Here is an 18,461-nt window from a genome sequence, read left to right as displayed (position 1 = left end):
TTTCTGTTTCACCTTTCAAAACTCCAAAATTTTCCTCCCCTCAAAAATTACTGATCAAAATTAAGAACTCCATTTTCTGATACTTTTAAGTATAAAGCAAGGCAGTGAAAAAAGGGTACTGCTTTACCGTCTTAAAGAGAACAAACAGTATTTTTAAGTGACATTTAATAGTAACATGTTGTGCTCTTAGATAAAATAATTCAGTTTGAAGGCCGTCAAAATAATGTATCCAAGGCTTCAAGCAACTCCTGGCTGGCTGTGGATCTGAGGAGTTCGGGAAGATCTTCCCTTAGCATAGAAAGAACAGGCTCCCCAGGGGCTGGCAGTGAGGGGCTGGCCTCTCTGTGCATGTACAGTAATTCACCTAAACTAGTCCAAGATTCTATGGTGAATAGCCTTTTCCCCCCCTCTTCTTTTTAGCAGTTGCTTTTCATGGAAAGCAATGAGCTCTGTCACTGCTGAGATGAACCAGAACATTTAGTTATTTAATTAATTTATTTTTATTATTGATTGCTTTTAATAGGTGTTCACAGTAGTAGGAATTTCATGACAGTGGTGAAGTATTAATATTTGGAGTGAAATGACTCTGAAAATCTGAGGTGGAATAACAAGGTTAGCTACAGCGGAAGAATAAAGTCAAATGAGGGATAGGTGGGTGGCTCAGTGGTTGAGCATCTGCCTGTGGCTCAGGGCGTGATCCTGGGGTCCCGGAATCGAGTCCCGCTTCTCCCTCTGCCTGTGTCTCTGCCTCTCTCTCTAGGTCTCTCATGAATAAACAAATTAAAAAAAAATCCTTCAAGTCAAATGAAATCTTCCTTTCCATCATCTTCAACCCATCTTCTACCAAGTTCAAACTATGTCCTGAGCGATGTATGGCAAGGGCCATAGCTTTGCCTTTTTGGACCTAATTGAGGACATCTAGGTACCAAGCACTTCCAACTAAACCAATATGTGGCTCAAGACAGTTGAATGAATATGGAGGCATAATTACCTTCTAAGGGGAAGAATGGTACGACATTTAACTTTCACAACATGATACAGAAGTATATTTTAATACCTTTTACTGATTATCTTATTATGCATGAAAACATGCTCAATATAATAAATGCAGAGAAGTAAAGAGAACAAAATAAAACTCTCCTGTAATCGCACCGCTTAGAGATAACCATAGTTAGTTGACATTTGTGAACATTTAAACGTTCACATTTTCTATGCATGGATATAATCACATATGTACATTTTTACAAAAATAGGATCATATGATATATTTCATTTTTTTTCATTTAACATTATTTATTGTAAACATCTCTCCATGTCAATACATATTTTTCTATAATTTCATTTTTAATGTATGAATAGTATTACACTAAATATTTACAATGATTTATATTCAATTTCCTATTTTTGAACATTTGGGTTATTTCATACCTTCACTATCACAGATAGTACTGCAACATATTTTCATTTAAAATCTTTGCATTTTTAATTATTCCATTAGAATAAATTTTCAGATATGGCATTATTTAGATATTTTTAAACAGAAAGGAGAGATTAACCCCTGTGAATTACCTAGTAGAGGCACCAAGGTAATCTACAAATCAAAAAATTTAAATACTCTGTACATTAGTACCATAGCATATGTATTTTTTTAAAATTTTTATTTATTTATGATAGTCACAGAGAGAGAGAGAGAGAGAGAGGCAGAGACACAGGCAGAGGGAGAAGCAGGCTCCAGGCACCGGGAGCCCGATGTGGGATTCAATCCCAGGTCTCCAGGATCGCGCCCTGGGCCAAAGGCAGGCGCCAAACCGCTGCACCACCCAGGGATCCCCCCATAGCATATGTATTAAAGCCACATGCCCCATGAAGGAAAAATGCTGCAGTTTAAGGAAGGGAAAGTTTATCTTTCTGTAGAAAAGCTTTGGGCACTTATCCTTGGATATCAGAAAGCCAATGCCATTAGTAAGACAAGGGACTAAGCCAAAGGCTGAACATTTTATACGAAGGATCAATCTCAAAAAAATAACTCTTCTACAGCGCAAAGTATACCTGGCTTGTTAATCCTCTCAGTCTCAATCGTATGTGTTGGCCTAGTTTTTTTCTAACAATGAAGATTAGCATTTTACAGAATTATATAATATTGGATTAGTTATTTCATATCTATTGCTATTTTTATATTAAGAAACAGATAAACTATTAAAGGAGACGTCACGTTACAGTAGAATGTATCCTTAACACACTTTGTGTTCCTTAAGTACACACAGACTATGGAGGCACAAAAATGTATTAAGCTATAACATTAAATTGAATAATACAGTTATGAGGGAAGAAGGGAGTTGCTGTTAGTGCTTCCTCTTTTTACTTTTTTATTATAAAAATTGCTGGTCTTCAAAGAGAGGAGGACTATCCAAACAACTGAGACAGAAGAAAGGAGAGACTAATATACTACTGGCTTTCTAGTTAGAAAATTCAGATGTAGACAACATTAACAATAGAAATGTCCCATATATATTTCCAGAAACTTTTATGCTTATGATAGTATACAACCTGTGTACCATTTTGCTTTAAACACAAATACGATTAAAAAACTCATTATTCTTCACAACTTGTTTTCCAATTTATAATACATTTTAGCCATTTTTTTTCCTGAAAATGCATATAAACCTCTTTTCGATGATGGAATGTACCCAATTTATTAAACCAGGCCTCAGGTTTTTGCTATTATATATTGCTGTAAGAAAAATTTAGATCGATATGGCATTATGAGTTCAACTTTGAACTCCTCTTCTTCTGCAAACACAGAGAAAATAATCTCTATGTATATTTAAAGAACAAGGTTGACTCAAAAATAAACACACTTTGGATCAGAAATGCAGCAGAAATTCAGAGTGGAGTAGGGAGGCCAAAAGCCTCCGTCTTGCTGAGCTCTGGGTCTGAAATAGGCAAAAGCATCCAAAAATTCAATTCCTGAAGGGCAAGAGGAATACAAGTCTCCCTTGAAAGGAGAGGTAAGAAAGCTGGACTAAGTACCTGAATATCTGGTGGAGATGCTTCTGCTGACCACTGTCCGGGGCTGTGGACTATCTGTGGGGACATATCTAGGATATAGGAAGACCGACACAGAGAGCATCACCTAAGCCAAAGCACCATCAGCTGGCTCAGCAATCAATCTGTACAATACCCAATATCAACACAGGGTAAGAGCCTCAATTTGGCTCTGAGAAAAGTCTCTGATGGGACTCAAGAGTGGAAAGGACTCTATGTGTACAATTTAAGGTATGGAAAAGAGTTATATAAACGTGATTTCATATGAATGAAAGAAAGGAAGGAAGGAAAAGTGGCAAAATAAAAGATGTAAGGTAAAAAATACAAAATAAATTCATACAGCATCCAAACAAATGGAAATAATTCAAATTCCATTCTTTTTTTATGCTTACTAGAATCCATCTTTAAATGGATCAGATTCACCTAGTTAAAGAGAGATTCTAATTGGAATCAAAATAAAAATCTTAATAAAAAAAATAAAGATAGATTCTCTTTATTAAGCATTAAAAAAAAAAAAATCCCCTGGCTCCTGGCTGGCTCAGTTGGAAGAGCATGGACTCCTGATCTTAGGGTCACGAGTTCAAGCCCCATGCTGGGTACAGAGATTACTTAAATGAATAAACTTAAAAAAAATACAGAAGAATCTAGCTATCCACTGTTTATCATAGACATACTAAAGAAAGGATATAGAGAAGTTGAAAAAATATGAAACAAACCCAGTCTGATAAGTTATAAATAATTTCCCAGTCTCAAAGGTTTATTATATTTTTGCCACAGATAAATTCTAATTTTTTAAAATCAGATTTAGTAAAATTTCCAAATGACAGTGTTGGTGTCCTGCTTAAAAATACCATTTTAATACCAAAATACCATTCTTGTTCCATTTTATTTATTTTTTTTTTAATTTTATTTATTTATGATAGGCACACAGTGAGAGAGAGAGAAGCAGAGACACAGGCAGAGGGAGAAGCAGGCTCCATGCACCGGGAGCCCGACGTGGGATTCGATCCCGGGTCTCCAGGATCGCGCCCTGGGCCAAAGGCAGGCGCTAAACCGCTGCGCCACCCAGGGATCCCTCTTGTTCCATTTTAAAAAAAATATTCACATACACTTTCTTCTAATAGTTTAATGGTGTTTTTTTGTTACATCCTTGGTTCACTTGGAACATGACAAATGGAAGATATATGTATATATTTATATATATATTCTAACACCACTTATTAAATAACCAATAATGAAGGATTTGAAATGCTGCCTTTATCATATTCTAAATTTTATGTATTTAGATTTCTAGGCTCTTTTGTTTCATTTATCTCTATTGTTCATTTAGCAAACTATTTTAATAAAAGTAGCTTTAAAATACACTTTAATATCCGATAGATCTCTGTATCTTTCATCATTACTCTTTTTCAAAATTCATTCCAATAGGTCTCAGAGGCTTATTTTTCCAGATAAACTTTAGCACAATTTTCCAAGTCCTGCCTCTGGCTCTTGTCAAAGACAATCAGTATATTAATTAAAATTACATTAAATTTCCAACAAATTTTAGTAGGAATTTGCAATCTGGTCTAACTAGTACTGTTCAGCAAACAGCAAACTTTCATCTGTTGCAAGTCCACTGTCCCAAAATAGGATTTTCTCTGCTGTCGTGGTGACAGAGGGGTGGAAATAGAAGAGGTTGAGGGTGTAGGCTCCTAATTCCCAGAATGCACTATTTTCCCAGGCTCTCCCTCTTCTGTACTTTTCCTATGATGCACACACCTCTGCCCTTTTATAAACCTTTACTTATGCAGAAAAGTCTTATTGTTCTCTCATTTATGTGTGAAAACCTGGAGACTCTCTATAAGGTTATGACACTTGGCAGAAGCTCACAAAGCTAGTAAATGATGAAGCCAAGACTTGATCCCACTTCATTTTAATTCCATAACCCGTGTCCTTAAATCACTGGGCTATACCATGTTAGAGTGCAGGAACTGAGAATTGAGGAAGTACCAGACATAAATCATTCATAAACTAAAAGTATGTATACCCTTTTGGAACAAGAGAACTACAGCTAACATTTCCCTCCTGCAAGAGGCAGTATTCTCTGGAATTTGAATTAAAAGCCATAAAGGTTAAATGTTATAAATCTGGTTTTAAACCAAAAAATAGGGTCCTAGGTGATCCCTGATACATAGAGGTAAAGTCACATAAAAAACCAAAATGAACTGAAAAGACACCTTGAAGGACCCTGAGGGGGTGATTATATTTATCAGATTTTCCTCATTCCAGCTCTCACAGGGGGCAGACTGCCTCGAACTGCGCGTCAAGGCTGGGCTCCTGCCCAGAGACTGGACAGTGTTAAACAGAGAAGCAATTTCTATTGATCCTGGAAACCTGCAGAAGAACGTGATGAGAATTGTGCATATTATGTTTATAAAATCATATTCCCAAATGAAACAAATGAAAATTGATTCCCAAGAAAATGCAGAGGGTAAGAATGCAAATAAATGTTCATTAGGAAGACTTCATGACTTTTTCCTTGCCTTCTACAGTCTTTGTTTATCCATTACCAAAATTGCATTTGGGCATAGTATTTCATCAAAAAGCTTGTGCAAACATTTCTATACAAGCCCTTTAACATCTAGTGGTTCCCCCAAAACTTTGATGTCCTGAAAAATCTAATTATTACTGGTAACTTTAAAAGATCACAGTAATTTATTTTTGTCAAATGTGACTAAAGATTAATGGATACAATCAGGAATAATTTGGTAAAAACATATCAAATGCAGAGAAAGCAAAATTTGTTGTTAAGTGAAGCATCAAATATAATAAAAGAGCAAATTCCATGAATGAACAGCAACAGTGCACAATTCATTAACCAAATGCCCATGATTATTTCACACTTCAGAGGGCTACTGATATGATCAGAAATTGTAGTAAAAGGATAAATACAGATTAACTTCAGCATCTCTATACATTTTAATTATAAGTCCTACCCCCCAAGGGATACCAGTGTTATAAAAGAAATACAAACTGAGGTTTATCCAACCCTTTTATAAGGCATATTCTGCAGACAAAACCCCATATACATAAAAAGACATTCAGCCAATTGTTACAAACTGGTCAACAGCCAGTCTCTGGAAACTCCTGTCTTCCCAAAGCCATCATCACCAGCGTACCATCATCACCATCACTATCCTATGACTTTGATCATGGGCTCACACACCAGTTAATGTCCTGCTCACTGCCCAAAGGAAAGAAAAATGCACTTGTTCAGCAATGACTAACAAACTACAATCTTCTGGAGGACAGAACGACATCTTATTAATCTACTTCTCAGAGCTAGATCAGTGCTTGACTCACAAACAGTTTTGCTTTAAAACAGGAAAAACAAAACAAAACCAAAGCCAAACAAACAAAAAACTTGAAACTTAAAGAATCATTAACAAGAACATCCTTGGGATGAATTCTTCAGCCATTTAAAAGAATGAATACCTTATACCTGTAAAGATGGTTAAATATACTGTTATTTGAGAGTAACACGCTGCAAAGTAATGACTACAGTATGATATCGCCTACGTTTTGAAAAAGATATAAATCTAGAAAGTGAGACTTTTTAAAAGGAGAAAAGGAAGAAAAGGCACAAAAGAATATTGGTTGCCTTATTATCATTGCACTCAATCCTGCAACCTACCCTGATTTTTTTTTTAATTTTTATTTATTTATGATAGTCACAAAGAGAGAGAGAGAGAGAGAGAGAGAGAGAGAGAGAGAGGCAGAGACACAGGCAGAGGGAGAAGCAGGTTCCATGCACCGGGAGCCCGATGTGGGATTCGATCCCGGGTCTCCAGGATCGCGCCCTGGGCCAAAGGCAGGCGCCAAACCACTGTGCCACCCAGGGATCCCCTACCCTAATTTTTTGAAGGAAGCTGGCTCTCTAATGCCCCTCAACTCCCCCAATCAGTTCTAGGTTTCCATTTAAACAAAGCCCTCTGCCTTCAAAGAATCCTCTCTCATTTTCTCCTTCTATCATTGATATCCAGTCAGTTCTCCATTCTGCATGCTACCCACTGTGTATTTTCTGCCTCCTCTCTGAGCAATACCGGGGAAACACACACACACACACACACACACACACACACACACACACACACACCCTTCATAGAAAACAAACTTACATTTTCTAACCACAGCAAAGTAACTCCCTATCACATTTTCCATAGGGTGGTTCTAAATCTTTTCTACATGGAAGTCCCCTACCCCTATCCATAAGGAGAACATCTCTTTGTTTTTGTGTGTATAAGAATAGGCCGTACTCACACAAGCTTCCTTTTTTTATATCTTAGAATCTTTACCCTTTGCTTTTGTCTCTGAGAGATGTCCCTTATTTCCCTGCCAAACCTAAGATACATCTTTGATATGCTTGTTCAACATGCTGCCTTCTATTATTTGCATATGAAGATTCTCCTCCTGTACAGGCTCTTTCCTCTGCATGCACAGAAATATTCAAATTGTTCCTCTCGAAAGAAAGGAAGAAAGAGAGAAAGGAGGGAGGGAGGGATGCAGGAAGGAAGAAAACAATTGTACATGTTGGCTCCTTTCTTTATATCCTACTACACCATCAAGTTACCTCCTTCTATTTTGTATGTCCCAGTCCTGCCCCCACCCCCTCACCCCAGCTTCTCTCATACACACTCGATGCTCCAAATGGAAACGTGCTGTCTCCCACACACACTGACTCCATGCGGTTCCTCCTCAGATGGGAATACTTTCACCAAGCAATGTTTGCCTATGCTAAACATAAACAGTAGCTTTCCCTCTCCTGACAGTTCTCTGCAGATATAATGACCCTCAGCTTTATTGTGTCCATAATGCCCATACATCTTTTGAAGGCACATACTCTCCAACATGTAACTCAGTCTCTCCAGACAAGTAGAACTATGATCACCTTAGAGGTGTCAACTATGTCAGTCCAGTGTGCGTTCCCATACATCTTTTGAAGGCACATACTCTCCAACATGTAACTCAGTCTCTCCAGACAAGTAGAACTATGATCACCTTAGAGGTGTCAACTATGTCAGTCCAGTGTGTGTTCTCATTAGTATCTTGCATACTGGCATGCATACAATAGGCAGTCAGTGAATATTTGTGGAACTAAAATTGAAAGAAAGAAAAGAAAGGAAAGAGAAAAAGGAAAGAAAAAGGAAAGGAAAAGGAAAGGAAAAGGAAAAGGAAAAGGAAAAGGAAAAGGAAAAGGAAAAGGGAGAGGAAGCTGCTATATATTTCAGTACATAACATAAACATAACCAGAAACACCAAAATATATTTTTCTGAATCTTACTGGGGGAGTGATTCACTAGGACAGAAAAATCGCCACCTGGTCAATTCTCCCTCCTGGGAGGGGTAGCTCCAAAAGAGATGTCCTATTACAGTCACAAACATGTCCTCCCCTTCCACTCTCCTCCGCAGGCCTCCAGCGGAGAGAGGTGAATTCTGATACCTTGACATAACTATAACCATTCTTTCCATCTGGTTTAATTTGTCCGAGGGAAACGTGGCACAAATTATGAACCATGGATGTAAACAGGGAGTTATATGAAAGTTGGGGCCTGTCTGACAACAGAATAAATTCCAATGCCTATATTTGGGACTTACCATTATTTGAAAGTGACAGAAAGGAACTAAGCTGTGAAGTCTCTGTGAATCAAAACTTCAGTGCTGACCCTATGCTAGCATAGTAAATCTAGGGCACTTTCTTGACCACATATGTCTAAACCTGTGAAACTTATTAATTTTTTCAAAAGATTTTATTTATTTATTCATGAATGACACAGAGGCAGAGACACAGGTAGAGGGAGAAGCAGGCTCCATGCTGGGAGCCTGATACGGGACTCGATCCCAGGACCCCAGGATCACGACCAGAGTCCAAGGCAGACGCTCAACCACTGAGCCATCCAGGCGCCCCAAATTTATTCATTTCTTAAGAGTAAACTACCAGGTATATAAGGCAACTAAGTCTATGGTGGATGTGGCAGTAACTTAATCTGAGAATTATTCTATGTAATGTATTACCATTGAATACGAAATTGCAATAAATACTGAACCTGATACACTAACTAAAATAATCCAGAGTCAAAATTCCTTGCAACAGTGCCCAGCCCAACTGGGTACACCTAAGGATACCACAAAGATTACTTTTCCTGGACAACTCGTTCTAAAAGTCTCTTGCCTTAGGGGTGTCTGGGTGGCTCATCTGGTTAAGCCACTGACTCTTGATTTCGGTTGAGATCGTGATCTCAGGGTCATGGGATGGAGCCGCATGTGGGCTCCACACTCAGGGTTCTTCCCCATCCACCTCCCCCTAACCCGGCTCTCACATATACTCTCTAAAATTGAATTTAAATAAAATATTAAAGTAAAAATAAATAAAGAGACACCATCCTAAGTAAATAAATAAATACAATCTTCTTAAAAAGTACTAAAAAAAAAAGTCTTTGCCTTCATGTTAATAATGATAGCTACAGGGACCCTGGCTGGCTTGGTCATAGAGCTTGCAACTCTTAATCTCAGGGTCATGAGTTTAAGCTCCACGTTGGATGTGGAGCATACTTAAAATGAAAAAGAATAGTAATAATAAAAATGGTAGCTATAAATACTACCTATAATTTATTTAGCTGTATTTTATATCACAAGCATTGTTTTTAAGTCATCTTCATGACTTCACATTTAATCCTCACAACATTCAAAGAATGATTTTTTTCCTTTTCTGAAAGACAAGGAACCTTACAGAAATTATCTGCCCAAGTGCATGTGTGTGTGTGCGTGTGTCTGTGTTCACATCTATATACACATCTGATTAAGATGCTGAGCTGGGATATGTATTCAGATTCCCTTCACCACAAACTCCACACTAATAACAATCAAGTAAAAATCAGACTATTTTTATTAAATATATCATATGGGAAAGCACTGGTGTTCCATATTAAAATTTCTTTCTTTACATGTCATGTTTCCATTTTTAAAGAGCTTTTTCATCATGCCTTTATTAAGGCTGACTGATAGGGTGCCTGAGACAGAACTACAGGTTAGCAACAGTCTTTTCTATCATGAATTCACATAAACCCGAGTTACCCAAACTGAAGTCCGTATTTCACTGGGAAAAAATGCTTTTAAGAGATAGAGGAACAAAAAAAAAAAAAAAGAGAGATAGAGGAACAAAAACAATTATTTTAATAGATTAATTCATTTTAATAAATCTTTTTTACCTTTCACTGACATAAATGTGATATCAGATGATATACAAATATTTTTATTTCATTAAAAGTTATTTACTTTCTGAGATTAGAAAGAAATACGAGGAACATCAAAATAATGAATTCATAGAAACTTAAACTTTTCTTTTTAAAGAAATTCATTTAAGTGTAAAATACAAGCTGTGTTTAATTTTAAAATTGTGCAGGTGCCTATATTTAAAAAATATGAAAATGCTTCACAAAGGATGGAAAATCAGGAAATGCAACAGAAATGTGACTTTACTAGCATACAAAGCACACTGCATGTTTGACTAGGGGACCCAGGTGTTTGAAGATGAGACCTTTATCTGGAATACATCTATCCACAAGGGGACTCACCTCTGGTGACAGCATCTAGTGCACAGCCACATCCTGTTGCTCCTCCTCCGATGACAAGGATATCGAATTCAGACATGTTTTGCAAAGTCAGTAGCTGAGCTTCTCTGGAAGGCGGCTCCCTGTTAACAGGTTCTGAAACGCACTCTGCTGCTTCGACATAGGCCAGGTTCACCTGATGTAAAAGTCCAAAGTCCGTTTTCAGTTTTTCATGTAGAATGCTAATGCAATACACTTTACATTACACTAAAACAAGAAGTTTGTAATGGAGACAAGCAATACGAAAGCTAGACCATACTCCATCGTCCACATGGAATTACAAGACTAACTATCTTGTAGAAAAGAAAAGTCCTTAAGATTCTAGAGGTTTTGTTTCGTTTTGTTTGTTTGTTTTAATAAGCCACAACGATTTAGGCATGGAACACCTAGTTTCAGGTTCAATATATCTCAACTGCTTGTTTTGGTTTCATAAACGGCCAAGTTCAACTATTTCCTACATGGGATAACAATTCCCAAATACTTAGTCTAAGACAAGTTATAGGAGAACAGAAGGAAATGTTTTACCCCATAGCAGTAATTCATTCAGATAACATTTAAAAGTGTTGAAAGGAGGAGGAAAAAAAGCACTTTATGCCTTTCTGCAATTTCTTAAAAGTGTATGTTCTTCATTCCTTAATTCCTCTGGCAAAAATAGATACTAGAGTTTGGAGGTCTATGAGTTTAGGCCAATATAATTAAAAAAGAATCTGTTTGACAGAAGTAATTGTCCTGTTTAAATGATCAGCTATAGCCAGTAGAAATTATATTTTTAAGGAGTTTAGTCTGAGGCTTCCCCATTAAATGTTTTAATATAAAATTATAGATTTTATATTTTTGATATACACTATTTCCATTTTTGAAAGCTTTAACAATAAAACAATTAAAGCCAGCTATTGCCCCTCTAAAGGATAATTACCTTCCTTGTTTCTACTTTTTCTTTCATTAGAATATAAGTTATTATCCTTAATTTAAAAAATGATGCTAGCCTTAAAAAAAAAAAAGTAGTTGTCAGAAGTTAGAGTCAAAAGCCTAGAAAAATAGGGAAGTAAAATGCTAATACTAGGTTTAATCACTATAGTGAATAGTACCGGCTAATGTTGCTCTAACAGTGAGTTATCCACAGGTATGTAACTTCTATTTTCCTTGCTCTAAATTACATTACTGTTGGACCAACTGGATTTCTATAAAAATAAATCTGGAAGCCACAGAGGATGTTGAAAGGAACCTGGATCAGAGGGTCCTAGCTTAGGACTCAGCACTTTTGTTTACCAATGTGATTTTTGACACATTATCTCCCTGGGCTTAGTTTCTTCATTTGTAAAATGGGATAGACAGACCCCTGTGATGTCTCTAGCTCTACATCTCTGAGTCGTCCTCAGTCTGAATGGATGAAGAATATGAGGGTAGTTGGTAAACTGTAAAGTACCACCATAGTTGTTATTAGTTATTAAATAATTTATTTAATAGCATGTAAAAGGAAACTTTTAAAACACATTTTAATAAGTCTCATCAAAACAAAAGATTATAATCAGGTGCCATAAATTTTCAGGCTATATAATCCAATTGCAAGCCACAAAAATCTTATTCTCCTTTATATAACTCTTCCCATCATCTACTAATAACCATTTCCCCATGCTTATATTTATATACATTTAAGGTACCTAAATAAATGTAACCACTAGGCTTTGGAGAATGTGACATTTTTCTGTCATGGGTTTGCCTTCTCTTATCAAAGGAGGAGGAGAAGAGGCAGAGGAGGAAGAAGAAGAAGATGAAGAAAAAGAATTATATACATATATATGTGTGTGTATATATATATATACACATATATATATATATATATACATGCAGTATATAAACATATAAAACTATGTAGAAAGAACAAGTGCCAAAGTAAAGCAAAGAAGCACCAGGCTATGGCCACTCTGGTGAGGGAGGGAGGGTCTTTCATTTGAGCATTCAACTGGCCCATGACAGATGGATAGGACTTGGACATAAGACTGACAAGTGACTAAACTGCCAGAGCATTTTCACACATTAAAAAAAAAAAAAAATGCTGACATTTTCTGCTTGGTAAGTTTTATAGAAATACTCAAGAAATAAATTTAAGGACTATATCATGATGTAAGTTATTAGAACTTGGTAATACTAAAAGGCCCCTGGTCTACTCTGCTAACAGGTCATAACTAGGAATATTAAATTAAACTGAATTTCTTTCTCAGCAAGTATGCTGATGGGCACCCCTCATGTCTTATGGGTTTCTCTTTCCACAGACTACACTCTTTCTCCATCTTTGTCCCCTGTCTCATCCTCCTCCCAGTACACTCTATCCCATCTCAATTTAACGATAAAAAAATGCCTCTTACCATCCTAAAAATTCTGGAAAGTCCTGTATACCCTTGCTTTTTCTACTGCATCACCTCCTACTCACTCAACCAACTCCTCAATTCATTCTAATCTGCATTTTCACATACATAGCACCACCACCACCACCACCACCACAACTGACTCATGTCCACTTTGCTGCGAAATCCAGTCAGCATGGTTTATCCCTCATGTTAGCTGTCACCTCAGCACACAACTTTCTGTTCACTCACCTTGGCATCTGGGAGATAACTGTCTGAGCTGAGCTCTCTGTCTTCCTAGTCTCTCTTAACCACTCTCTCCTAGTTTCTTCTGGAGGTTCCTCTACTCCTCAACATTAAACACTAAGATTCCTCTTAGGCCTCTCTCTAGAGAAACCCTAGAGAATTTCTTCTACCTCCATATGGTCATGTAACTTTATACAATACTGACTTCCAGTTTTGCTCCGCTATTCTAGAACCCAGATATCAAACTACCTACTTGGCACCTCCATTTGGTATATTTCAAAATTCAAACACTTTCCCTGTCAGTGTTCATCAGGGAAGGTGCCTTTTTGCATCTAGTTGCTTGTGCCACTCCCTTATGTCCCATATCTGATCAATCACTGAGTACTAACAACTCCACCTCCTAAAAAAGTCTCAGGCCCAGTCACTTCATCTTCACTGTCCCTTCCCAGTCAAGATATGTCCCCTTTCCCCTGTACTAAGACAATATCTTCCCACTGGTCCTTACATACTCACCACGCCTACCTCCAAGTCAGTCTCCATACTGCAGCTGGGGTGGTCATTTTAAAACCCAAGTAACATCATTTCCTTGTGTAAAAACCTTCAAGAGCTTCCAGTGTAAGTTAGGTTATAGGAAGCAACTTTACTCTAGTTTCGAAGATTCTTTAGTCTTTTAGAGCAGGTTGAACTTAACCAAAAAAAAAAAAAAAAAAAAAAAGGACAATACCAACTGCAGGTGAAGATACAACACAATTGGAAAGCTCTTTTATTGCTGGTGGAAATGCAAAATGAGACAGCCATTTTGGAAGACCTGAGTTTCCTATAAAAGTAAACAGACACTTACCATACAAGCCAGTAATCCTTTCCTAGGTAATTACTCAAGAGAAATCAAAGCTGTGTTCACACAAAAACCTATTGCAGATGTTTACAGTGGCTTTATTTATAACTGCCGAATGAGTAAACAAACTGTGGTGTAGTTATGCAATGGAACAATAATTGGCAATAAAAAACAACAGAGCACTGATAGACCTGACAACATTAATGGATCGCACATACGTTCTGCTAAGTTAAGGGTCAGCAAATTACGGTTTTCCATCCAAATCTGGCTGCCATCTGTTTTTAATAAACCAAATTTTATTAGAACATAGACACACCCAATCATTCAGGGGTAGTCCAAAACTGTAATATAGCAAAGTGGAGAAGTTGCAACAGCAATGTAATGGCCTGCAAACCTAAAACGTTTACTACCTGGGCATTTACAGAAAAATGTGCCAGTCCCTGGGCTAAATGAAAGAAGACAGACTCCGAAGTCTATATATGACATGATTCAATTTATGTAATCTTCTGTAAAAGCAAAAGCATGGGGTTGAAAAACAGATCAGTGATCATCAGAGTCTGGGGACAGGGTGAGGGAAACACTGGCTACAAAGCACATGAGAGAAATTTTAAGAAGGATAGAAATATCCTCTCTCTTTACTATGGTGGTGGTTATATGACTATATGTACTTGACAAAACTAATAGCACTGTATATTATAAGGATGAATTATAATATATATATAATATATATAATGCAAATTATACCTCAATAAACTTGACTTTAAAAAAAGTAAGTAGACAAGTAGATAGCCGAGATGCACATGAAAAGATGCTCAACGTCACTAACCATCTGGGAAATGTAAATCAAAACCACAATGTGATACGTGATTCTTGTCAGAATGGCTAGTATCAAAAAATGTAAGGGGCACCTGTGTAGCTCAGTCGGTTAAGCATCTGACTATTGATTTCAGCTCAGGTCTTAATCTCAAGGTTGTGAGTTCAGGCCCCACATTGGGCTCCACTGCTGGCAGGGAGCCTACTTAAAAAAGAAATAAATAAATTTGTTGGGGAGCCTGGGTGGTTCAGTCAGGTAAGTGTCCGACTCTTGATTTTGGCTCAGGTCATGATCTCAGGGTTGTAAGATCAAGCCCTGTGTCTGGCTCCACACTGGGCATGGAGCCTGCTTAAGATTCTCTCTCTCCTTCTGCCTTTGCACCACCCCTTTAAAATAAACAAATGCTTTAAAAAAAATACAAGAAATAATAAGTGTTGTCAAGGATGTGGAGAAAAGGGAACCCTCATACACTACTGTAGGGAATATAAATTGGTGCAGCCCCCATGGAAAACAGTAAGGAGGTTTCTTAAATAATGAAAAGAAACAAGTATCATATGATCCAGCAATCCCATTTCTGGGTATTTACCTGAAGAAAATGAATTGATAGTTGAATTGATAACAATTCAATATTCAACAATTCAATATCAGTTGAATTGATAACAATAATAACGTGACATGTATACCTATCACACACACACACACACACACAGCCATAGAAAGACTGAAATCTTACCATTTGTGCCAAAATAGATGGACTATGAGGATACTGTGCTAAGTGAAATAAGTCACAGACAAATACTATATGAATCTAAAAAACAAAACAAATGAACAATCAAAACAGAAAAAGAATCCTAGATAAAGAAAACAAACTGATGGTTGCCAGAAGGAAGGAGTATAGGAGAGATGGGCAAAAGGTATGAAGGGGATTAAGAGGTATGATCCTCCAGTTATAAAATAAATAAGACACAGGGATGCAATGTATAGCACAGGGAATATAGTCAATAATAGTGCAACAACTTTGTATGGTGATGGATGGTAATCACACTTACTGTGGTGACCATTTTATAATGCATATAAATACTGAATCACTATGCTGTAAACCTGAAACTAACACTATATGTCACTTATTTTTCAATTTTAAAAAAGAACAAATACGTATATAGTATTTATGTGTCAGGCCCGATTAAAAACATTTTACTTTTTTCTACTCATTGAATCCCCACAATAACCCTATAAGGTAAGTAGCATTGTGATCTCCACTTTAACATAAGAAGTAATTGACACAAAGAAGAGCTAAGTTAACTGGCCCATGATTAACGCAGCTCCTGTATGGAAGAGCCAGGCACTGCACCTCCGCAGTCTGTCCACAGACGACGTTTTATATTGCTACACCACACAGATGATGTGTAGTGTGAGAAAAAAATAAAGAGACAAACTTATCAGCTATGATAGGATGAGATATCACCAGTTACCAAACGCAGAAAGTTTTTGGTTTTTTTGGTATGGTTTTGTTGTGGATGCTTTTCTGAATAGTTATTCCAAAAAAATTTTTTTTAAAGATACAGCACTATTGAGGGTAATTTATTTAATTTCTGACACTACATTTAAAACCACATTTTATTTTTGTGTATATTTTTCCCATAAAAGCTGGGAAGTGTTGCAACTGAGAAGCTAAGCACCAAGTTTATTTTAGAGGCAGTAAACACAGCCTAAGGCCCTACTTACAATTATGTCAAGAGAAAGACTCATATGGCTTCATATGGCTTTGAGTCTCAAAAACACTTCTGCACTCTACCTTCCTTAGAATATACTGGCTGACAGCAAATACAGAAGGGAAAGCAGCCAGAAACAACTGCGGCGGCAAGGTAATAACGTGCTTTAAGAGCAGAGGTATTTGTGCTCCAAACTTCCCCAGGCCAGCTCTTCCGAAGGCAGTTTGATTAAGCAGGAATCTGGGAGGTAGGTCCCGTTAAAAGACTGACCCAGAGATTCTGGGAGAAACCTTGGAATGGCAACATACCCCAAATCACCTAAGAGACCAAAACTCCGGTGTCTCGACAAGACACCTGACCCACAATCACTAACTCGTCCAATCAGTAGGTATTAGAGGTCCTCGGGAAGTCTACAGACTGGAGGACAAAACGAAAAGATGAAGAGTCAATCATAATATTGCTTAACGGGCAAAATTAAGATAAAGAGGCTACAAAGAGTCACAAAAAGCATGCTTAATCCAGACCTGAGAGGGTTTCCTGGAAATTATACCTGCAGCAAGTCAAAAAAGACCAAGAGGCATTAGATGCATAACAATGACAGGAAAGGAAGTGGGAATAGCATGTGCTAAAACCAGAAGTCATGCTAATGTATTTCTTTGCTCTGCACACTACTTTCTTAAAAACAGGAGTTACACATCCAATACTTAAAAGTTGCTATATTTTATATAAAAATGAGGATTTCTGAGATAAATCTGCTGCAACTGCACAGCAGCTTCTGCCCTAGGCAGGGACTGTATGTTCTTGTTAGTCGGGGGCTCCCGCTCACTGGTTTCACAGGTTTTATCTCACCCAGTCTGGCCGCTGCAGGCATAGAAGTTTGCTGACCCTGGCCTAAAGACAGGACAAGCCCAATACTATGATTCAAGATTGAATAATTCAGCTATTGAAGCCAAAAGAAAGGAGAGACCAAGAATTCCAACCCCTACTACCTAAGAAAAAATTCTTATCCTGGTGGAATTAGGAGAATATTTAATATTACTTTGATGTTATTATTTCTCATATTTAATTATGATGGTCTATGAGGAAGTAGGCATTTTTTAAAAACTTGTAAGCAAATGTTCATCTACATTTTAAAAAGATAAAATTCCTTCAGAATTCTTTTTTTTTTTTTTTAATTGTATTTATTTGAGACAGAGTGAGTGAGACACAGAGAGAGAGAGCACAAGCAGGAGTAATAGCACAGGGAGAGGGAGAAGCAGACTCCCCACTGAGCAGGGAGCCCAACATAGGGCTGGATCCCAGGACTCCAGGATCACAACCTAAGCCGAAGGCAGACGCTTATCCACTGAGCCACCCAGGGGCCCCAAATTCTTTCAGGATTCTGAGAGTAAACCTGTAGTTTTTGTCAAGAGATTGGTACCTATGAACAGCTTCAGAGAACCGAAAGCCAAGTTCATAATCTTTGAGAGCTTATATCTCAGAGAACAGGATTCAGAAGGTGATCAGTTTTTACTATGTCTGTACCCCATTAGACTTGCAAATTAAAAAAAAAATCCTAGACATTTGCAACTTCAGGTGAGACCGAAAACAAGATCTAATAATTAGTGTCTATTTCTGAAAGAAGTGCATATTTAAAGACCACAGGCAATTAACAACCAGGTTGTCCTGTAATCATGTATAGTAATAATTGGAGTACAAAGTAGGCTCTCATGCAAATCACTTCATCCTGCAACTATCACTCTCACTGTCTCCCATCTCATGTGATTCAATCACATATTAGTAATGTAACTGCTAGATTTAAGGGAAATCGCTTCA

The 18,461-nt window shown here is 37.3% G+C and overlaps 1 protein-coding gene across 3 annotated transcripts in view; it reads right to left on the bottom strand.

Annotated features, from left to right (window-relative positions):
- Positions 1–18,461, bottom strand: part of GPD2 (glycerol-3-phosphate dehydrogenase 2) — a 155,030-nt gene that overhangs the window by 73,548 nt on the left and 63,021 nt on the right. For all 3 annotated transcript variants that reach the window (XM_041721819.1, XM_041721817.1, XM_041721818.1), the window contains exon 3: positions 10,659–10,830. In XM_041721819.1, the coding sequence (XP_041577753.1) occupies positions 10,659–10,830 (172 nt within the window). The remainder of the gene's footprint in view (positions 1–10,658; positions 10,831–18,461) is intronic.

The sequence above is a fragment of the Vulpes lagopus genome, chromosome 11 (genome assembly GCF_018345385.1).
Source record: "Vulpes lagopus strain Blue_001 chromosome 11, ASM1834538v1, whole genome shotgun sequence".
NCBI classification, from domain to species: Eukaryota; Metazoa; Chordata; class Mammalia; order Carnivora; family Canidae; genus Vulpes; species Vulpes lagopus.
This window is presented reverse-complemented; position numbering and strand designations above follow the sequence as displayed.